This window comes from Miniopterus schreibersii (genome assembly GCF_964146895.1).
Source record: "Miniopterus schreibersii genome assembly, chromosome: 1".
NCBI lineage: Eukaryota > Metazoa > Chordata > Mammalia > Chiroptera > Miniopteridae > Miniopterus > Miniopterus schreibersii.
The window spans coordinates 194,200,049-194,222,980 of NC_138101.1; the positions used below are offsets into that span (position 1 = coordinate 194,200,049).

General features: G+C 49.7%; 1 protein-coding gene across 2 annotated transcripts in view; it reads right to left on the bottom strand.

Annotated features, from left to right (window-relative positions):
• The window catches only part of ITPK1 (inositol-tetrakisphosphate 1-kinase), a 177,643-nt gene that overhangs the window by 139,281 nt on the left and 15,430 nt on the right, over window positions 1-22,932 (bottom strand). The window contains exons 2-3 of one of the 2 annotated variants that reach the window (XM_081147907.1): window positions 19,222-19,350; window positions 16,866-17,019 (exon numbers count right to left, since the gene is read on the bottom strand). In XM_081147907.1, coding sequence (XP_081004033.1) covers window positions 16,866-16,915 — 50 coding nt within the window. In that variant the 5' untranslated portion in view covers window positions 16,916-17,019; window positions 19,222-19,350. Of the gene's footprint in view, window positions 1-3,079; window positions 3,312-3,752; window positions 3,785-16,865; window positions 17,020-19,221; window positions 19,351-22,932 lie in introns of those variants that run through there. The other variant, XM_081147908.1, reaches the window with a different exon arrangement.

The window sequence follows — 22,932 nt, forward strand, 5'->3', positions numbered from 1 at the left end:
AAATCACCCAAATTTCCAACCAACAGCTTTATTTCTTTGCTGTACCTCTGAAGTCCCTTCTGGGCATGTTAAAAAAGCCACAAAGTGGGTGTGAGGAAGCAGCAAGGCTGCTCCTGTGTTAGGGGAAGGGGAAAGGGGGGGGGGGTAGAGAAAACAAGCCAGGTCCCGGGGAGAAGGGAAGAAATAGTAGTCACAGGAACACACAGCTTCACTAAAAACAAGCTGAGTCAAAGGCCCATCTGTTGACTAGTCAGAGGGCCTCCTATCAAGGGGCACAGAGGGTTTGAAGGGTGGGCCCTTACATCTACCTAAGGTGTCCCAGCAGGACAAAGCTCCAAACGCCTACTGATGCCATCCATGTGCGATGCCCCTGAGAGAACAAGGCATTACACCTGCAATGGGCACTACTCAGCTTGCAAGGAAAATATACCCAGGACAAGATGGCAGTCACCGAACTCCTGTGAAAATAACAAGAGAGTCCACCTTACTGCTGGAGGTGCTCAGAGAAAGGGCTGGCTTTCTGTGTGGGTCTCAAGGTCACCAGATTGGATCCATTCTAGAAGTTAAAGAAAAGGAACAAACCTATGGAACCTGCCCCTCTCTCATTCCTGTTTCCCCATCTGTAAAACAAAGAGCTGGATAAGACGATCTCCAACATCCCTTTCTGCTCGGAGATTTTTACAACGCCTGACATTCAACTAAACAACCCTCCTGGTCTGTTCAGGTCAGCCTCTGTGGCGCTGACACTGCCCCAAACATTCAGAGCAGAGCCTAATGTCATTTTCAAAGATCTCTGGACTTTTTCATTGGGAGATTCACAGACAATTCATCATCTATCAAAACAGGAGCGCTGACCCACCAGATCATGAATGTCAAAAACATGACACCATCCATCCACGTCATCTCTTGGGCCACTAAAATCGCACCACCATTCCCACCAAACACAACTCCAGCCACCCTCTCTAGGGTGGGAGCATTTTGCACCCAGTATAGAAACGTGGCCACCAGAGGGCGCTGCTCCGAAAATAATAAAGCAGAGGAGAAATAGAAAGAAACCTATTTTTGGTGTTTTCTTTTCCTTCTTAAGGCTCAGTGGCAAAATATCCAACGCGTCCCTAATGAAAACACAAAGTGGGCTTCCTGAGATTCTAGAATGGCCTACACACTTTCTTTCTTCTCCTCAAAGCCATTATTTTGGCCAAAAGGCAACTCAACTTTGAGGGCAATGACTCTTTCAGAGCCATTAACACTTCACGTTGGATCTTCCCCAGAAGGGTTGACATCATAGCTTGTCCTGAACCCCCTGTTTAAAGGCGGGGGTCCACAGGAAGGAAAAGCCAACCTGCAAGACCAGAGGAGGGCCTAGCCATGGGTCTCAGAGAGAACTGTTTTACGAAAGCCTCCTAATTACCCAGCAAAATACACCAACCAGATGACAAGCCTCCTGCTTTAGCTGCAGACACAGGATGACACAAACACAGCCAGACCTCAGGAAAAAGGGTGCAAGGTCTTCACTGGGATTTCCCAAGCCTTAGACGACTGCAGTGGGAGCTCCGGCACCTCATACCAGAACCAGATTTCAGGAACAAGTCAAAGGGGCTTCTCCACATTTCTTCTGTGTCTAGGGCACATTTTCCAAGTGCATCTGTGGTAAAAGGTTCAAGTGCCCCTTTTTAATGTACCAAACGTCCTCAGACGCATTTTCAAAGCTCTGGCTTCGAGTTCCTCCTGATTTCCTCATGTATTCAGCATGCCCTACTGACCATGGAAAGAGGGCCTGAGAGAAGGCAGCCAACTCCATTCCCACCAGACCAAGGATGCAAACCCAGGAGCTGTTTGTTCTACGTAAAGGGCGCCCCTCTGGCTGCTGGGAGAAGAGCGCCTGCAGGGCTTGCATGGGGCAAAGGAGCACCAGGCCCTTGGGACAGACATGAGGGGCACAGAGGTGTGGCAGGCTCCTTAGCTCAAAACTGGCCACTTGCTCCTAGCACCAGGAGATAGGGAAATCACAATTATTCGATTCTTCATGTTTGGGGATCCAGCAGGGATGAAAATGCAAGTGGGGTCCATTTTTAAGAATCGGATCTACCAACTGGAGACAGACACTGCATAACAAAAGGTTTCCACCTAGAGTTTGCAAAAGGCTTGTGGAGCCAAATTATCTTAGGTTTTCACTGAGAAGGGGATTCAAACTCACAGCTTCTCCATGGCAAAGCCACAGTTGTGTGGGGCAAGGTGAGGCATACCTGACCCAACACTGGATGTTTCTGTAAGGATTGAGAATGCCATCTTAATAAAATACTTGAGTCTCCACCATTGAGCACCAGCATGGGGGGGGGGGGGGTGGCAAGAAGAGGAAGGCCATCTATACCGCATGCATTTACCCAGCAACTCCTCTGCACCACCCGCTCCCTAGCTCTGGGACCCCAGACGTGGTACCCCACGTCTCTGCGGATTGATCCCCCTTCTCAGACACGTGGCCCAGAATCACCACCCCGGCCAGTTCTCAAGGCTGGTGCGAGGCTCTATGAGACAGCAAATCACCCCATACATGCCAAGTATTGCTCCTCGCTTCACCTCGGCTTAGCCCAGTGACGTGCAATGACAGCTTCAAGAGCTGCACTCGCGGCGCACACAGTAGGTGGTCCGCAAACAGACGAACCCTGGTGCCCTTCTCCTTCTGCACGAAGAGAAGGGAACGGGACGACGGAAGAAAAACACTCCAGTCCAGAAGTAACCTCCAGCCACAGGCAGGGAAGCCTGGGATGCCCCCGATTCCCCAGGACCCTCGACCACCTTCAGCAGCGCTCCCCCCCGCCGCGCCCTGGGCGCCCGGCGGGAGGCGTCTCCGGCGGGGTGACCGTGCACCTGAGAGCCCCGGTCCGTGCCACACCGACCACACTTGGCCACCGCTTCCCTCGAGCACGACCGCCGGCCGCCGCACCACCTGGCTGCTCGGACCCGGCGTCCCCGCGCACGGCTCCTTCCCGTTTCGCTCTAACCTCCCGAAGGAGCCGCCGGGGCTGAGCCGGGCTCCGGCCGGGGATCCCCGGGCGCCGGAACCCCGTCCCCTCCTCACCTGCACAGCTCGGCGAAGGCCTGGAAATTGAGCTTCTTGATTTTCTTCTCGCTCAGCCAGTAGCCAACTCGCTTCCCTTTCAGAAAGGTCTGCATCTTCCTCCACGGGCGGGGAGCTCGGGGCCGGAGGAAATCGCCCACAGGCCGAGTCTGGCGGCCCGGCGCGCGCCGCGAGCGAGCGGCTGCCTCCTCCCGGCGGCGGGGACGCGGAACGCGGCTCCGGGCGCGCAGTCCTGCCGGGAGGGGCGGGCCGGGCGGGCCGGGGCGGGGCGCACGCCGGGCGGGGGAGCGGCGCTCAGCGCGGCACGCCACTGGCCGCCGCCGCGCCGGGCCCGCCCCGCCGCCCGCCGCCCGCCGGGCTCGCCGGCGCGCAAGTTCGCGAGGCCGGGCCCGGAGGACCGAGGGGAGGTCCCGGCTCGCCGGCGCCGCCCAGGGCCGAGCAACCCGCCCTCCGGCGCCCGCGACGGAGACTCGGCTCCGCGCTCGGGCTCCCCGCCGCCCCCAAGGCCCCCCGGGGTCCCGGCCTCTCCAGCTGGCCCGCCCTCCGAGCCCCGGGCGGCGCCGACGGCCGTTCCGAGCCGGGCGCGTGCCCTTCCCGGCACGCTCGGACCCCGGCGGGGCGCACGCGGCTGCCCGCGCCCTCCCGCGGCCTCCGCCCCGCCCGCGGGCCTCACCCGCCGCCGCCCCGTCCTCGCCGCCCTCGCCGAGTCCGGCCCCGCCGCGCTGACCCGGCCGGCGAGCGCGCTGGACCCAGCGCGGCGGAGGAAGCGCGGCCGCGCCGGCCGCCAGGGGGCAGCGCCGCCCGCCGCCTCTTAAAGGCGCCGCGCCTCCCGGCCCAGAAACGCGGCGCCTGCCGGAGCCCCGGCGCCGGCTGCCCTGCTTGGCGACGGAGAACGCGGGGCTGGGTTTGGGGCGGCCCTGCCAAGTGGCTTTACTTTTTCAAGCGGCGATGTGGGCATTTCCTGCCAGCCCTTTGGGAGCGGTCGAGGCGCTGAGTTTCATTCATCCAAAGCCTTTCTGTGCCCTCAGCAGGATTCGGCCCCTCCCCCAGGGCAGTTCCTGGGGCCGCAGCGGGCCTGGGAGAGCCAGACGTTCAGTGAAGTCACCTCCCGTCCTCCGGGACTGACAGCACATCCAGGCCAGGATGGTGGCCCTGCGGCGGGACTTGAACACCCAGGGGCCTTCCGAGGCTCGGGACGTTGACTCACACTCTGGGTTCCCTTCAACCGAGGGGCAGAGGGGGGGCTAGGAGCATCAAGGATAAGGGTAGAAAGAACACTTTCTGGAGACCCTTTCCTTTTGGGGTGCAGGTCAGCCTACCCTGCCCCAGCCCTAGGGCCCTGCCTTTCCCTAATTACAGCCTCTTTCCACCCTCTCCCCTGGTTTTCCAATTGCAACGAGGCGAGGCTTTCCACTCTGGGACTTAAGGAGTAAATCATACCCGTCCTCTGTCCCCACCTCTCAGTTAGACTGCACCCTTGCTGTGTGACCTTGCAGGCCACGTAGCCTCTCTGAGCCTCAGGGCTTCCAGCTTACCACCCAAACAAGCCCTGCCTCATGAGAGCGCTTCAAGCTGCAACAGAAAACAAAATAGAAAAAATGATTATTATAGAACCAATTTTTTAAAAAACTTCAACAGAGCTTTGGCTATGAGGCCTAAACGGTATGGTGTTATGGGGGTGTGGCGGGAACGGGGAAGGGAGAGTGGAGATGTTTCTCACTGTAAGGAGAAGAACCGTCTTTGGCTTCAGAAATACTTGGCATGGGCGGGGGGGGGGTCTTCGTTCAGCTTCTCCCAGCGTGGGCAAATCACGTAAGTTCTGTCTCCAGGTGGGCAAAGTAAGGATTGCCTTAAAGGATTGTGGTGAGAATTAGAACAGGTAGTACACGGGCCCTCAAGCAGGCCTTCAGAAATGGTGCCCATTCTGCCTCATACGATTCTTTTTTTTCTTTTTAAGCCTCGCCCGAAAATATGTTCTTACTGATTTTAGAGGGGGGAGGGGGGAAAGGGGAAAAAAAAATGTGAGGAACATCGATCCGTTGCCTCCTGTATGCACCCCAACCAGGGATAGAACCCACAACCTGGGTATGTGCCCTGACCGGTAATCGAACCCGAGACCTTTCGGTGTACAGGATGATGCTCCTTCAGTCACACGAGCCACACCAGCCAGGGCTCATCCAAGGATTCTTAACTTGAGGCCCAGGTAAGTCGCCACCGCACCCACTCCAAGGCTTCAGAAACCCCTGCAGCTGGGAGAAATTATGTGCATCATGGTCATAGCTTTCAACAAACTCTCAGAGGCTCTGTGATCTACTCCAAAAGTTAAGTCACTGATTGCTCCAACTTCCGGTCTTGCCAGTAAGAAGTGGACCCAGAGAGGAAAGGAGATTTGCCCAAGGTCACAGAGCAAGTACATGGGAAAACTAGGACCAGCATCCCAGTGCCAAGAGGTCCCCCATGCTCACCATCCTTCTGGGGTTGTGGGAGGGATGAGAAAGGAGAGGCACAGGTTCTGAGCACTGGGATCCTTGCCCAGGGTAGAGCAGTATCCTCTCCAGGCACTGTTGGGACCAGGGACCCATCCACACTTCTCTCAAGCCCAGGGCAAGTCCTGGCTTCCAGCTTCTCCTCCATTCAGAATGGGAACTTGTATATTTTTATCTCTTTTAAGATCTTGGTTATCCTAGAGGTAGCTCCAGGGCTAAAACCAGCATTTAGAGCTGTCCCACACTGACCAATGGAATGGGCCTTCTGGCCTACCCTGCCCATCAACCAGTCTTTGAACGTGGACTGACCCTAGAGAGGAGCGTGATCGTGGGCCAGTATTTCTCAGATTTACCACTTCCTCAATTTCTTTCAGTGCCACCAAGCCCATAGACCCTTCCCCACACGTGTGCGTCCTTTAGTCCCCGCTCGCCTGTTCTGTACTTTTCATCTAGGCCTGTCTGCTTCAGCATACAAATAGGATTTGATCAGGCCTATCAAGCTAAACTATTACCCTTCCCCCCACTTCACCCCCAGATTAAACAGCTTCCTACTGTACTTGAGATGAAGCCAAAACTTCTTGTCCAGGCTAAGACCTCCTAGCCTCATCTCCCACCAAGATCCGTGCACCCAGCCCCAGCCATCCTAGCTTCTTGTGTTCCCTGTTGTCCCTTTTTCTGTAAAGTTCTTTTCTCTCTTCGTTTATTGTCCACCAGCTCTCAGCCATCTAGCTCTGCACCTTCACCAACAATGGTAATCACACTTGGACTCTTACTTACGCTGAGTACTTGACATTGTCCCCCCACTAGACCATCAGCCCTTCAAGAGCAGGGACTGTGTTTTTCTCTGCTTGTCATTGTGTCCTGGGAACACAGTACTAGATATACTGGTGGCCAGTCTGGGTTCTGTCTGGATTCAGGTGAAGCCAAACTCCCTGTAATAGTGTGCCCGGCAAGTGGAACAGCTCAATGAAAGTGACAGAATAGCCTGGCTGGCGTGGCTCAATGGTTGAGCGTCAACCTATGAACCGGGAGGTCGTGGTTCAATTCCTGGTCAGGACATATGCCCAGATAGTAGGCTGGATCTCCAGCAGGGGGCGTGCAAGAGGCAGCCGATCGAGGACTCGTTGATGTCTCTCTCTCTCTCCTCCCTTCCTCTCTCTGAAATCAATTTTTTAAAAAGTGACAGAATAAATGATTGTCAGGTAAGACCCCCCAGGTGGTCCCTGACCTCTCAGACACAAAAGATGCAAAGGTGGGAAACTCCAGAACAGGAACCTGGAGATGAGATGTCCACATTCCATGAGGGAGGCGGGTGAACAGTTAAGGGATTAAGTAGGCTATTCCATGTCTGTGGCCTGGGGCTACCTGGGGAGGATTCCAGAGCTGGGGGAGGAGCTGTGGTAGAGGGAGGACCCTGGGGAGAAAGGACATTGCCAAGGGGCAGAAGTGGGCCACCTGGAAAGCCCTCCTAACCCTAGCCCTCCTTGGAGAGGGTGTGACTTTGAACAAGTGCCTTAACCTCTCTGAGCCTTCTTGCCTCATCTGAGAACCACAAGATGGTGTCTGTTGGTAGGAGGCGGGTGAAGTAAGTCGTGGTAGCCCCGTTCTGCACCAGCTTGGCACAAGTAGGTAAATGTGCTGGTTCAGGACGAAGCCCAATGGGTGTGACACGTTATCTGTGCGACAGTGGGAGAGGTAATAAATCTGCCTGAACCTTGGTTTTGTAATCTATTAAATGAAAGTGACTATCAAACCTAGTTCATAAGATTGTTGAGACATTTAAATAAGTATAATTTTGTAAAAGACTTTAACCTTGTAAAAGACTAAATTTGTGAAGGAACTAAATCCATAAAAGGCTGCATCAGACATGCCACCACTGTGCTGTTAATATTACATCGTCCATGCAATGGACCCTACCCGCCTTTAAAATAATCAATAGGATAGTATCTATTCATTCACTAGATATTTATTAAGCACCTACTGTGTGCCAGGCACTATTCCAGGCACTAGGATACCACAGTGATGAAAACTGCAAAACCTCCGTCCTCTCGGAATTTATATTCTCACAAAGCTGTGAATGAAAAAGGGGGTTTTATAGAAAGGAACCTCACAGGTTTATCTGGTCATAAATTCTTATCTGAGCGGGTCATGGCGGATAGTCATATCCCGGGCTAGTAACGTCTTTAATAAAAGGTTAATCTTTGCCTTAAGCACGCCCTGTCCATTGTTTCTGTACATCTAGGTTAACACACCTTTGAAATGACTTTTCAGGCCCCTACTTCTAAACCCTGACCCCTTCAGGGGAGCTCACAATCTTGTTAACTACCCTGTAATCTGACCCTGCCCTGCTTTCTTCCCCTTCCCATGATCTTCCTTAAATTCTCCCCTTAATTCCAAATGCAAGAAGAAACTGCAAACTCATTTTTGTTTTAAGAGAAGAGAGGTGGTACTTTTTAAAAATATATATATATCTTTATTGATTTCAGAGAGAGGAAAGGAGAGGGGGAGAGAGGGAGAGAAACATCAATGATGAGAGAGCCATTGATCGGCTCCAGCCCACAACCTGGGCATGTGCCCTGACCGGGAATCAAACCCCAATCGCCTGGATCCCAGGTCAACACTCAACCGCTGAGCCACGCCCGGCTGGGCTGCAAACTCGTTTCTTGAAAGTATTTTCTCAGTTTGTTAAGATCTTGCTTCCAGATGTATCCTCTGTTCGACTCAAATAAGCTGAAAAATTCTCTACAGGTTTGGATGTTTCTCACATCAACAAGATAAATAAGAATATACAAAATAAGTAAATAAATTATATAGTATAGTAGTAAATGATACATGCTCAAAAAAAAAAACAGCCCAGCCTGGTGTTGCTCAGCAGTTGAGCATCGACCTAGGATCCAGGAGATCGTGATTCGATTCCCGGTCAGGGCACATGCCCGGGTCGCGGGCTTGATCCCCAGTCGGGGGCGTGCAGGAGGCAGCTGATCAACAACTCTCTCATCATTGATGTTTCTATCTCCCTCTCTCTCTCCATCTCCCTTCCTCTCTCTGAAAATCAATAAAAATATATTTTAAAAAAAGAAGAAGAAAGCTGACAGGTGGCCTTGGACCCAACCACCAGGAAGATCATTGGTAGCCTTCATAAGAGCAAACATGGAAGTATAGATATATAAAGTCAAAACAGCCACGTGTAACACAGTATGGATTGTAGGCTGTGTCAGCGTAAGAACATCCAAACCTGTAGAGAATTTTGTGTGTGTGTGTGAATTGCCTTACATTTAACTAATGGATATTACAAAGTGTTCATGCTACATACAACCTCTTAACATCCAGGAGTGTGGGCACGTATAAAAGGGGGGACTTCCAACCTCTGTCCTATGGGAAGGCTGCCCCAGGGCTCGTCTATAGTGCCTGATCCCCTGGCCTCCTGCTAGGTCAGGGGCTGTGGACCCTGGACCAGCAGGCTTCTGAGTGCTGAGCACAGAGCAGGGCTCCTCTCAGGCCTTCCAGTGAGCCTCACATGAACCTGCTTAGCAAGCTGTAGAGAATTTTTATAAAAATGTATTTGAGCCAGACAGAGGATACATGTGGAAGCACGGTCTCAACAGACTGATAAAAATGTTCCTTAGGATGACAGTTTGCATTTCTTTTTTGCATTTGGAATTAAGGAGAAAAGGTAAGGAAGAGTAAATGAAAGAGGGAGAAAACAAGATGGAGATTGGATTAGAGGACAGTTACCAAAATTATGTGGCCTGGGGTGGGGGTGGGAGTAGGGTAGAAGGGGGGCCGATGGGGGGGGGGAAGGGGAGACATCTGTAATACTTTCAACAATAAAGATAAATTTAAAACAAATTATGTGCTCCCTTGAGGGTAGAGATGCCTCTAGGGGTCTGAAAAAGAGGATTATTTGCCATTTCATAAGTGTGTTAATCTAGATGGACAAAAACAACGGACAGGGCTTCCTTAAGGTAAAGATAAGCCTTTTACTAAAGAAGTTATAGGCTGGGACAGACCTGCCCAATTAAGAATTTATTATCAGCCCTGGCTGGTGTGGCTCAGTTGGTTGGGCATCGTCCAGTACACCGAAAGGTTGCCGGTTCAATTTCGGTCAGGGCTCAGTCCCCAGGAGACAGCTGATTGATGTTGTGCTCTCACATCGATGTTTCTCTCTCTCCCTCTCCCTTCCTCTATCTCTAAAAATCAATTTTAAGATCTTTTTTTTAAAATTTATGATCAGATCACCCAATGAGGTTCCTTTCCATAGAATCCCTTTTTCATCCACAGCTGCCACTGAGCAAAAAAAGTAGGGGAGTACATATCCATATATATGTTTGTGTGGATAGAGAATGTCCCATTTCTGAAAAGAAATACTAGAAACCATTAACAGTGTTTGCCTTGGGTAGAGGAACTGGGACAGGAGGTTCCTGGAGAGAGGAGTCTCATATTACATTGCATATTTGTTAGGCGATTAAAGTTTCTTTCATCAAACATATATGATTTTTTAATTAAAAATTGTTATAAAAAACAGATGGCTATTATGAAATGAGAAAAATATATGAAGTGCAAGCACTCAATAGAAGTCTAGCAAATGTCCATTTCCTGTTGGAAGGGTTGTTTGCAGAAAGGGAGACTTCCCAGGCACGCCTGTGGGTTGGCTTGTCCTTCACCACGCTGAAAATGAATTTGAATTTTTTTCCAGTATGCATCTTTTTAAAATAGCACTTTCCAATAAAACCAAATTAGCATTATCATACTTTAAAACATTAAAAACAATTCCATACTGTCGTCTAAAACTCCATATTTAAATACCCCAATTGCCGCTAAGATTTTACAACTGGTATGTCTAAACCAGGGTCCAAACGGAGGCCTTTCACTGCGCCTGGTTGCTATGTCTCTTGGACTCTTCTGACCAGTTTCCCCTCTGAAAGAGACGGGGTGGGTTGTCCCCCGGAATGGCCAGCCTTCTGGATTGGTCTGGTTGCTTCCTCACGGTGCCATTAAGCTTGTTCCTCTATCTCTACATTTCCTGGAAACTGGAAGTTAAATCTAAAGTCTTGATTGAATTCAACTTAAAAGCTTTTGGCTGAAGGATGTTACAGATGGTGTGATGTGTCCCAGAAAATACAACAGGTCTGGTTGTGCTAGGATTTTTACATGTGTACCCACCCACGTAACCACAGCCCTAATCAAGACAGAGAATGTTCCTAGTTTCCTAGGTCCTCAGCTGGCTCCCTCTTATGCCGTTACTTATATAGTAGCCCCCACACAAAGGAAACCTCTATTCTTACTTTTCAACAGATATGTTTTTATTGAGTTTAGAGAGTGAGGAAGGGAGAGGGAGAGAGAAAGAAACATTGATTTGAGAGAGAAACATTGATCGGTTGCCTCCAGTGGCCTTTTAATGCATGGGATGACACTCCAACTGACTGAGCCACACGGGCCAGGGCCATATAGCTGGAATTTTATAAGAAGAACTCTTTCACACAGTATTATCAGTGAGATGCAAACATATTGTTGTGTGTATCCAGGTGTTTCCCCATTATTGTCTTATTTCATTAGCTGAATATGCTTAGACCTCCTTTGGTTTTAACACCAATTGTGCCTTAGCCGGTTTGGCTCAGTGGTTAGAGCGTTGGCCTGCAGACTGAAGGGTCCCAGGTCGATTCTGGCCAAGGGCACATACTTCGGTTGCAGGCTCGATCCCCGGCCCTGGTCGGGACTCATGCGGGAGGCAACCAATCGATATGTCTCTCTCACATCGATGTTTCTTTCTCCCTCCCTTCCACTCTCTCTGAAAAGCAATACCAATTGATAATCTTGCCTGAATTTATGATTTCCTTGGAGTTTGCAAAACTGATCAGACTCTAAAGTTGCTGTCATCCCCAGAAGAGGTGGGATAGAAGAGATTTAAGGACATTGTAGACTTAGTGGGAGGGAGATGATTCAATTCAAGAGATGTTCATTTAGAATATACAGAGCACCCCGCAAGCATGGCTCCGTGGTTGAGCACCAACCCGTGAACCAGGAGGGCAGGGTTCAGTTCTCAATCAGGGCACATGCTCAGGTTTCAGGCTCCATCCCCAGTGGGGGGCCTGCCGGAGGCAGCCGATCAATGACTCTCTCCTCATTGATGTTTCTCTCTCTCCCTCTTCCTTTCTCTGTCTGAAATAAATAAAAACATAGTTTAAAAAAATAGAGTATACACAGCGACTGAGCCCCCGAACCCGGTTTTCAAAGAACTTCTTGTTCCTTGCTATAAGGATTTCTGCAGCCACCCTGCAAAGAAGGGTGTGTGTTCCCCATTTTACCGGCTGAGGACCCCCGTGGGTGAAATGCCCAGCTGAAGGTCCCATGGCAATGGCCAAGTAAGGCCTGACCCCTCCTGCTGGGCTTTCCCACCATTCCCTGTTTCTGTGGGAAGAGACAAAGAAGGGTTGAGGACAGGAATGCTCTTCTTGAGACCTCCAGAGGAAAGAAGGAAGGAAATGCTCAGAAAACCAAGGCAGTGCAACCGAGTTTCGAAACACAGCTAACTGTAGCAACAGGCCCTTTATACAGACCAGTAAACCAAGGCAGAGGACAGGAGCCAGCAGTGCCCCCTCTGCCTGCGGCCTGGGCCAGACCAAGCTCCTAGGACTACAAGACCAGAGCCTCCGGGCAGGGCTAGCGCTCTACTCACACTATTATATTCATGCACAGGGGGAGAGGTGAAAAAGGCTCGACCAGGCCTGTGCCTAGGGGTTTGTCTCCAGTTAGCCCCCTTCTATATCTGCTCTCCTTCCACCGCCTGGGAAATGTCCTTCTCAAAGCCACCAGTTCCCTCCAAACATGTCCAAACATTTAGTGACATTCCTTTAGTCCTCTGTGGCACTTAGAAAACATAGCTATTGACTAACTATATTAAGAAATGCCATCAACAGCCTACCCCTGGCAGCCCCATGAGCGCCAGTGACGTCCACCCTCTGGGGTCATGGGGAAAGAGGCCCCGGGTGGCCGCTCAGGTCCTAAATTGATTTTCCTGGCACAGTCCGACCCTCCGGGCTGTGCCAGACAGGGAACTGCAGAGGGACCTCGCTTTATGAGAGCCCTAGATTTTAAAAGGAAAGAAAACAAGCTCACAGCACATGTGCCTTGGCAGTTGATTCTTTATCAGCCTCCCTCCCCCACCCTTGGGTCTAAAACTAGATCCCATCAACAGTGGTGGGCTTCAAACCCCACTTGCAAGCCCAAGAGCCGGGTGCTTCTGCAGCTTAAATGAGCACACGGGTCACTTGGAAGTATATGTTCTGATTCCGGGGCCCTGGGACCCTGCATTTCTAGTAGGCGGTGCCAATGCTGCTGGTTCATGGGCCACTCTGAGCCAAAAGATACTAGAAACTCCAGTAACACACTAGATCAGTGGGTTCCTGGCTGGCTGAACATTAGAATCACTGAAGAGCTTTTGAAAACAAATACCTCTGTGGGTGCCCCAGCCCAGACCAATGGAGGAAGGAGAGGTGTGGAGAAAAAATCGGACTCAAAAAATAAACAAGAGCGGCACCTTGCAGGCACCAGTGATGATAATGTGCATTGAAAGCGAGTACAATTTTTAAATTCCTCTGCCTCTAAAATCAACATAAAGAAATACGAGAAATAGCCCTGGCCCATGTGGGTCAGCTGGGTCCCCCTCCTGCCAGACCAGGAATCGGCCAAGAATCAAACGGGCAGCCTCTCGGTGCCTGGAATGCCGCCCGGCCAACTGAGCCACGCCGGCCAGGGCCCTTTTGATTTTTAAAGAGAAAATTAATACACACTCATTAAAGGATTTTTAGAAAAAGAGAAACCATGAAAGAAAAAATTACCTAACAACCACAGCGTTTATTTCCTTCCAGTGTCTTTTCTATAAATAACGAGATTTATAGGTAACGAGATTTTATTTTAATGTTATACCCTGCTCTCCCCCATCTCATCAAACCTCGAGCATCCCCTCTACGTTGTAGTAGCCTTAATAATCATTAGTTTTAATGACAGCCTGAGATCTTGCCTGGTGATAGGCCATCAGCTCACTTAACTAGTCCCCAGATGCTGGACAGAGTTATCCTCTGGTTTTCATCACTGTGAGGACTCAGCAAATTGCTCGAGCACTGCCATGTAACTGTTAGGGATTATTACAGATATAGCCATCTACATCTCTAACTAGAGAGATAGCAGTTATTACAGGCAGTGCCAAATTAATGTCGTTATCTCTAAAGCTTACTTAGGATTTTGTGCTTGCAAATGACCCCTGGGAGGGGAATCACGGGGTCAAACTCCTTCAGTATCAAAAAGCCAGGGGTGTTTCCCAAGGGCTGACAATGCCTTCAGCCTCCCAGGTAGCTGTATAAATGGTGATACACACTCAGCTGCGGCCGTTTCAGTTTCACTTGTTTTTTAGTACAAATGGGGCTGAGTTTTCACTTGTAAATGACATCGTAATAAGCCCCAAATCTCCAGCGGTGTCCTCCCTGGACAGGTGCTCCCTGCCCTTAAAGTCGCTGGTGAGCCCACTGCTGTTCACCATATTTACGTGCAGCCCAAAAAGTTGCCAGATTAAGCAAATAAAAATACAGGAGGCCCGTTCAATTCAAATTTCCACTAAACAATGAATAATTTTTAAAATATAAGTATATCCGAAATGAGCTGTGGGGTATACTTAAACTTTTTATTTAAAAAAAATTTTTTTTGAAGTATCACTTTTTTTTCTTTTTTATCGATTTTAAAGAGAGAGGAAGGGGGAGGGAGAGAGAGAGAGAAACATCAATGTGAGAGTCAGATGTGAGAGTGAAACATCAATCGGTTGCCTCCTGCATGTGCTCTGACCAGGGATGGAACCCGCAACCTGGGTATGTGCCCCCACCGGAAACCAAACCTGCAACCTTTCAGCGTACAGGGAGACTTCAGTAAACTGAGCCACACCAGCCACGGCTATACTTAAACTTTTAAAAAAGCATTCATTGTTTATGAAAGAGATCCCCCTAACCCAACATTTGTGTGTGACCTTTATCTGCCACCTGGGGTTAGTCCCTCCTATTCTCCTGGGAGTGGGACTATTGTGTTGATTGGATACCAAGGGTATAATGCCTATTAGGAAAGCTGGGTATGTCCTAGGGGAGCTAGGATTGTTTGTTTTGTTGGGTAAGGATTTTGCCTGCTCACATTAGTGGGTTAAGGCTTGTTTTCTTTTGGGAGAGCCAGAAATATCCAGGCAGCCCTGGGCCCGGAGGGGTTGGTGGGACAGGTCAGAGCAGCTTCCTCCATGCTGTCCCTGATGAAAGCTCTTCAAGGATTTTCAGTGGGACGAGAAAAGAGCATCTTAGCCTTAAGAAGCAGACAGTTGGGAGCTGTGGGGAGAGGGTGGGTCAGGCTGAAGGTGCCATCAGGGACCACCCAACATCTTGGTGCAGAAGGACTGACTCAAGACCTGCTGGGAGCTCCCTGGACAACTTTCCTAACTGGTCTCTGCTCACCAAAGGCAGCTCACCTTGCATCCACACCCTGACTTCTAGAAAGTTCTTCTGTCTTTTGTGCCCAACCTCCCACTCCCTCAGGATAGAATCAGACCTTTTTAACTTCTAACTTAGACCGAGGTCACCCTGAAGGGCCAATCCCTTCTGACCTCTGCAGTGGGAACCCTGACCTCCCTCCTGGACCCTGACAGCTGAACAGGAGAATTGCTGGGGTACAGAAACCCAGCAAAACTGTTCTCGCCTCTGATGGCCCTTGAGAGGAGAAATTGTCATCCCACCCTTAACTACTGCTGGTCTTTTATCTCCAGGCCAGAGTGGCCCCATCTTCCAGCCGGGTGCTCTCCTCTCTGCGCCTGCCCCAGGCCCCCCTAGACCCAACTGGCTGCTGCTTCAAGGTAAAAATTGAATTCTCTTCTCTTGAGGTAGATGGCAATATGTCTATTTCTGTGGCCTCTGGTCAAATAAGCTTTTTTGACTGGTTCTAATCCTTCAGTTCATACACAGGAGGCTGAGGCTAAGGGGCCTGCCTGATCTCACACAGCGAGTTGGTGGTGTAACAATACTGTGAACACAGGCCTACGGCTCCAGAGGGTATCAAGAGGGGTACATGGGCTGGTAGCTCTGCATGCGGATAGTGAGTGCCTGGTATTCAAAACCCAGGCCTGTACTTGGTGCATGCGTGACACTGAGAATGTTTCTGAGCCTCTCTACTGAGCCTCAGTCTCCTCATCTGTAAAATGAGGGTTATAATAGCACCTCACTCAAGGGATTTCCCAAAGGATCAAAAGAGATGATCCTGAAGCTCTCCTTGTCCCTGTGCTGAGCACGCAGTGATTTAGTGAATGTCACTAACTGTCGTTATTGTAAGAGCTGCTTAAAATGTGATTCGAACAAGAAAACAGACGGTGGCGGTCACCCTGGTCAAAATGCTCAATGTTGTACAAAGGTGGGAGTCGGGTGTGGGTCAACTTTGGCTTCCAGATCTTGCATCCCCTTTGAGATGATTCTGAACACACTGCAATGTGGGGTTCTAGGGATGTAAATTGGGGCGATCCAAGGCACCACTTCCTCGCTGAGGGCCCGAGTGTTCTAGGCATTGAGGACCCATCATGAAACCCACAAAGCCTTGCACTCCTGCAGCTCACATTCTAGTCCAAACACAAGCAATACAAAAACAAGAAAAGTGGACTACAAGGTCCGCGAGCGCTGGGCCCCGGGAAGGAAAATAAACCTAAGGGCCCAGGGAAATTCTCGCCCTGGGCGTTTGCGCCACCTAGGGGATATTTTTGGAATTTCTGGGCCTTTTTCTGGTCGCATTGATTGGGGGCAGACCAATCGCTTAGCTGGTAGGGGTCAGAGGCACCAGACATCCTGCAATGCACAAGACAGATGAATGGATGACAGTTTGAAGACTGACAGCCTTTGTGCAAGTCTGGAAGCTCCCAGCAGACATCCGCGTGAAAAACCTGCTTATAATTATATGTGCCTGGCACCTAACTTGGTTTTGTAATCAAACACAAGATATTTTGTACACAAATTTATCACTTATCACTCACTGTGTTTTCAGGAATTCAAGCACTATGTACACAGAAAGAGAGTTATACTTCGTTTGGTTTGGGACCCAACCAAGAGTTTACCGTTTTGGGAAATCACACCTCAGTGGAACTTGAGTCGACACATCCCATCTTCTTTACTGTCACATTTATGGTAACTCTAGGTATAAATGCAGACAGCTGCCAGAACATTTATATATTAAAATATGTCCTAAATTATTAAACATTAATTTTCTTTTACTTCTCTTTTAAATTTAGTACATACCTGTTCTTATCAGTATAATATCTGATTTGTCTTTTACCAGAAGACAACATATTGCATGGATTTTTGGAGCGAGGAGGTGGAATGGGAGCTTGCTCTGTCCATTCTGTGCATCGACAGGGCACTGCAGTACTTCAGGGACAGTGCACCCCACCCCCTGGGGGAAGTAAAATAATAAATTTAGCACCCCTATTGATTTTTTAAAAGTATGAGTTTAGGTAGGTTTTATTATCTGTGAATTTATTTCATGCTTGTAAAATGTTATAAAAGGGGGCATTTGGGCAAAGTGCTAATGAGCAGAGGTCCTACTGGAGGAAGGAAGGAGCTGGAGCATATCTGAGGAACAGTGTTCCAGGCAGAGGAGCAGGGAGTGTGAAGACATCGGAGTGCAGAGGGGGGCCCAGGCGAAGGAGCCATAGGCCTCATCAGCCATGGCAAAGAGCAGGGACTCTGGCCCTGGCCCTCAGTCAGAATTGAGGGTTCCCGACTGAGTAAGCAGGACAAGCATGTCCCTGGGGCCAGGACAAACACGGGAGGAACATAATCTGGTCCCCCCCCCCCCCCCCCCCCCCGTTTTAAAGCTCACTGTGGTTATCTGAAGGAGAGAAGCTGGGAAGTTACCGCGGCTTGGATTAGGCGAGGAGGCAAGAGGTGGCCAGAATGTATTTTGAGGGTGAAACCCACAGGATTTGCTGATGCAAGTGTGATTTAAAAAACCCACACAGAGCAGTGAGGGACTCTCAGAGAAAGGATGACAGAGGGAGACAGCTGGCCAACTCCAGGGGATATTCAGGTTTCTAGTTAGGAGATTAAATTAAGAAAGGTTATGCATTTTGAAAACACAACAAATCTCTAAAAATATAAAAGATGACGCCTAATTTAAAAAAAGTGTTAGTATATTTTTAAGTTGAGAGATGTGGGTGTTGTTTTATTATACTTGTAACTTGCATACGTATGTTGCATATTTTATTTTGTACGTGTTAAATATTACATAGTAGTACTTTTTGTAAAAGCTTGGCAGTGACATCTTTGGGGAGCCCAGGATGCTATTTCCTGGAAAAAGCCAGAACTAGCCAGAGCATGGACAGCCACAGACTGACAGTTAGAGGTCAAGAGAACACTGACGGGAGCGGGCAAGGGCTCGGAGCGGGACAGTGCGGCTGGTCGGCCAGCGTTGAAGTTCTGGCCTAGGAGCTTGTCATGTGACCTTGGGCAGGTTGGGTCACTTTTTTTTTTAAAATATATGTTTTTATTGATTTTAGAGGGAGGAAGGGAGAGGGAGAGAGAGAGAGAAACATCAGTGATGAGAGAGGCATTGATCAGCCACCTCCTGCACCCCCCGACTGGGGATGGAGCCCGCAACCTGGGCCTGTGCCCTGACCTGAATCGAACGGTGACCTCCCGGTTCATAGGTCGACGCTCAACCACTGAGCCACGCCGGCTGGGCTCGGCCACTTGTCTAAGCCTCCGTATCCCCATCGGTAAAACGGGGACCGTAATACTGCCTCCCAAACGTTGCTGTGAGGGCTGAAAGGAGAATATGCACAGAGCCTCCAGCTCAGCGCCCAGCACAGAGGCTGCTTTTGCTCCTGCGCTTCGGTTGCTCTTGAGGGTGCGAGCCGAGGGTGAGGAGGGGGTCGGCTGGACGCTCTTGAAGAGCAGCTGCCTGACCCTCGGGCTCCCCTGGAGAGACAGGCCCCCTGCCCAGGGCTGGTGCTGAACAAGCCTCCAGGTTTTGTGCCCCCAGCATCCTCTTTTGAAGGTATCCAGCCCCTTTAATCAGCACCTTCTTTCTTCAAGCAGAAGGCAGATCCGTCCCAGCTTCCTGTGGCCCAGGGGTGAGGGGGAAGTGTTTTTTCCAGGGGGTCAGTTTGTCCTGCACCAATAAGCAAGATCAATGGAAAGCCAAACTGCAAGGACAGAGCTCTTTGGTGAGCAGGGAAAAGTAAAGGGGGTGATGTCACCTTAAAATGTGCATCTGGTCTCTCCCTCCCCTTGGTCGGCTGCGAACATGGCAGGGCCAGCCCCGAGGAGGGCCCTGAGTGTCTAGGGATTGGTTCGCACAGGGAGACAGAACAGACATGGAAACGGCGGAGACACTGGGATCTGGTTCTTTACCGTCAGAGAGGAGAGTAGCTTCCTATGGAAAAGGGAAGAGACTGGAGTAAACCCTGTCTGTTGAATGGAATTAGAGATGTTGGTTTCAACTGTTGGTTTTTAGATATATAGAGATACAGAAGTTGATATTAGATGTATGGCTTATCTATACACACGAACTCACATATCCATACACACACGTTTCCTGGTGTATCTGCTGGGAAGCCTAGGAGGATTGTCAGCTCGGCAGCAATAAGCGTACCTAGAACACAGGTCATGGTTTTCCATGGGCTGCTCAACCAACTGAGCCACGCCGGCCAGGGCATATCACTCCGGTCACATCTCACCCTCCAGAACATGGTCACCAGGTCATGCCGGTCTGCAAGGGAGGCTGGGGAGAAAAATGTAGTATTTAGCTGAGCAACTATGTACCTAGCTAAAAATTATTTATTATGTAAGAAAAGACTAACAGAAATTGGGGGACAGTTAGCAGTCTCTGCCACTCTAACAAATAAATTCCTTGTTTTGCGTTAGTTAACAGAGAGTTGACTTCTGTTGTGTATGACTGACATGCCCTGAATACAGGAAAAGGGGACATTAGCTTTTATTGACCATCTCTCTCTGTGCCCCAGGCACTTTATATGGATGGTCTCTTTCAATATTTTTTCTTTTCTTTTTTATTCTTTCGTCTCTTTTCATTTTAACAGTGACTCAATAGGTTTTGACAGGTGAGAAAACTGAGACTCAAAGTGACTTACTCATAGTCGCAAGCGATAGGTGACAGAGCTAGAATCTGAACCTAGATCTCTGGGACCCCAAAGTTCATGTTCCTTCCCTGGTGCCACACTTGAGGTGCTCTTCCTCCTCTGCTCAAGGTACCCTCCCGTCCCTTGGTGCTGGGAATACTCTGGCCACGGTGCTCCCTGCCTATGGGTGCCATGGCCTATCTCAGGTGGCATCTTCTCCCTTGAGCAGGGCTGCCATCCTCAATGACACACCTTTGTGCTTGGACAGCAGGTGGTGTCTGTAGCTACACCCTGATCTCACAATTAGAACTTGGGTGTTAGGACACACGTGTCATTTCTCAGTCACCCATGTGTTCAGAAATAAGACCATAATAGGTGCTTCCCCGGAGAAGCTCCCAGCGTAGCAAAAGACTCAGAAATAGTCTATGGCCAAACCACCCTGAGCATGCACAATCTTGTCTGAGCCCCCAAGCTAAGCAGGGTTGGGTTTGTTAGTACTTGGCTGGGAGACTGCCTGGGAATACTGGGTGCTGTAGGCTTTAAAAAATATAAGGACTCAAAACTAAACAAATTTAAGAAAAAGTACTGAAGGTGCTGAGATAGAGTATGTTTGGGGTAAAGCAGGGGGCACACAGGATGTGGGAGTCAGGAAAGGCTTCAGAGAAAAGAAGGGATTTGGTCCATGGATCTCCTGAGACTATATGTGAATGTTTGTGTGTCTGGATGTGTTTCCCCCAGGGAAAAGGGCCATGATCTGTATGTGAATGTTCGTGTGTCTGGGTGTGTTTCCCCCAGGGAAAAGGGCCATGATCTGTATGTGAATGTTCGTGTGTCTGGGTGTGTTTCCCCCAGGGAAAAGGGCCATGATCTGTATGTGAATGTTCATATGTTTGGGTGTGTTTCCCCCAGGGAAAAGGGCCATGATCTTTATCAGATTCTCCAGATGACTGACAGCTCGTGGGGTAAAGACTCTGAGCTGGAGGTTGAGGAGGCTCAGGGGGTCAGGGTGTGAGGATGGGGTGGGGAGGGAGTGGAGGGGGCGACCTGGCAGGAAAGAGCCTGGAGATGCAAGGAGGGCAAGGGCCACAGCTCAGAGGGCCAGCCTGCCATGCCAAGGAGCTTGGACTTCACTTTAGAGGCAATAAGCAGTTTTTGCCTAGTTGGGGTGTCTGTTTTACGCTTGGCTTATGTGACCCTCAGAGTTCTGGATTGTCTCATGGTGTCTCCTAGGCACTGTGAGTATACAGAAAACCAGCTTCCCACAAACACCAAGGGCAGGTTCTCACAGGAGAGGTAGGGGTTGTGAGGCATGAGTAGGAGTTTGCCCAGCAGATATTTCAGTTTTGTAAGTGTTTAATAACCAGCTCTTAGTGGGGACCCCTGGTTTGCAGCATTGGCCAGTTTCTGCGGTGTAAATACTGTTGCCCTGGCCTATTTCAAGCTACCAATGTGATGTCATTGAAGAAATATGTCATGAACCAGTGTGAGTCAGCTCCCGCACACCATTGCTTAAACCCCATTTATTATAAGAACCTGAAGGTACTTCATGGGGACCTAGCTGGACATGTAGATCATGCTTTTGCCACCTGTCCTTCCCCCCTCTCTCTCTTCATTTATTCCTCTGCATTCTTGCCTTCTGTTGTGGCAGATTGGCTTTCTCTGCTCCCCAGTCCACGGAGCAAAGAATCGCTATAACCCAGCCGGGCGTGGCTCAGCGGTTGAGCATCGACCAAGGATCCAGGCGATCAGGGTTCGATTCCCAGTCAGGGCACATGCCCGGGTTGTGGGCTACAGCTGATCAATGATGGTTCTCTCATCATTGATGTTTCTATCTCTCACTCCCTCTCCCTTCCTCTCTCTGAAATCAATAAAGATATATTTAAAAAAAAAAAAAAAAAAAGAATCTCTATAGCCAACAGTTTCCAGTTGTTCATGTCTCTCTTGACAAGAAAGCAGCCAGACTGAAGCTTGGCCTCTCTTAGTCCCAATTTCAGATTCCCTGGAGAAGAAGTCCATTGGCCCAGCTTGGGCCAGGTACCCAGCTCTGGTCCAATCAGGTGTGACAAGGGAACAGGGTGTCCTTATACCAAGATGGCAAACAAGCTCTCTGATGCTGTAACCACAGGGTGGTGGGGAAGGAGAAGTAACCGGAGAAAAAAGGAAGCAAGATCTGAGCAACCAACTCCTTAGGTATCTCCATCAGCAGAAAATCAGGGAAATTGATAATATAATAGTTCATGTTATCTCCTCTAGTCTTTTGAACTATCCACTGATCCACTGAATTGGTCACTAATCATTCATGCATTTATTCATTCACTTATGCGTTCAATATTAATTTGACATTTATTGAATATATGGTTTGTATTAGGTACCATGTAGGGAAAAATGAAGGGAAAGATAAGTAAGATTTAGTCACTGCCCTCAGAGAGTTTGTAGTCTGGGATTGAAACAAAGTATCCATAACAGACACGGAAAAAACTTCACAAGAAGTGTGAACAAAGTACCGATCCCCTGAGGACTGCAATGGGGACCTTTGGCCACAGCCTCCAAGACGGCCCCTGCTCCCCTCACCTGCTGGTATTCACACCCTGTGTAGTCCCCTCCCACATTGCACCAGGGTTGGTCTGTGTGGCTAATAGAATAAAGTAGAAGTGATGATATGAAACTTCTGAGATTAGGTTGTAAAAAACTGAAGCTTCCATCCTGGGTATACTCACTCTTTTGAATCACACCCTCTGGAGGAAGCCAGCTGCCATGTCATGAGCTGCTGTGCGATAAAGGCCCACGTGGCCAAGGCCTGAAGCCTTCTGCCAACAGCCATGTGAATGAGCTTGAAAATGGATCCTCCAGCCCTAGTCCAGCCTCCAGATGAGACAGACTGCAGGCCTGCAGATAGCTCGAGGGCAACCTCAGGAGAGATCCTGAGTCAGAACCACCTATTGAGGCCATGCTCACATCACCGACCCTCACAAACAGTGAGCCATAATAAATATTCGTTGTTTTAAGCCACAAACTTTTGGGGTAATTTGTTACACAGCCAGAGATGATTAACACAGGAAGTGATATTCAAGGTGAACCTTAAAAGATGAACTCACTCGGCTTCTACCTGGGGTCCCTGGCTGTGGGGACTCTGCCTTTGATAGAGGTGTTTATGGGCCCCTGGGAAGGCTCTGCAGCTGTGAACTTAAGGGCAGACAGCCCTGATGGTGCTGTTGAGAGAGAAAGCC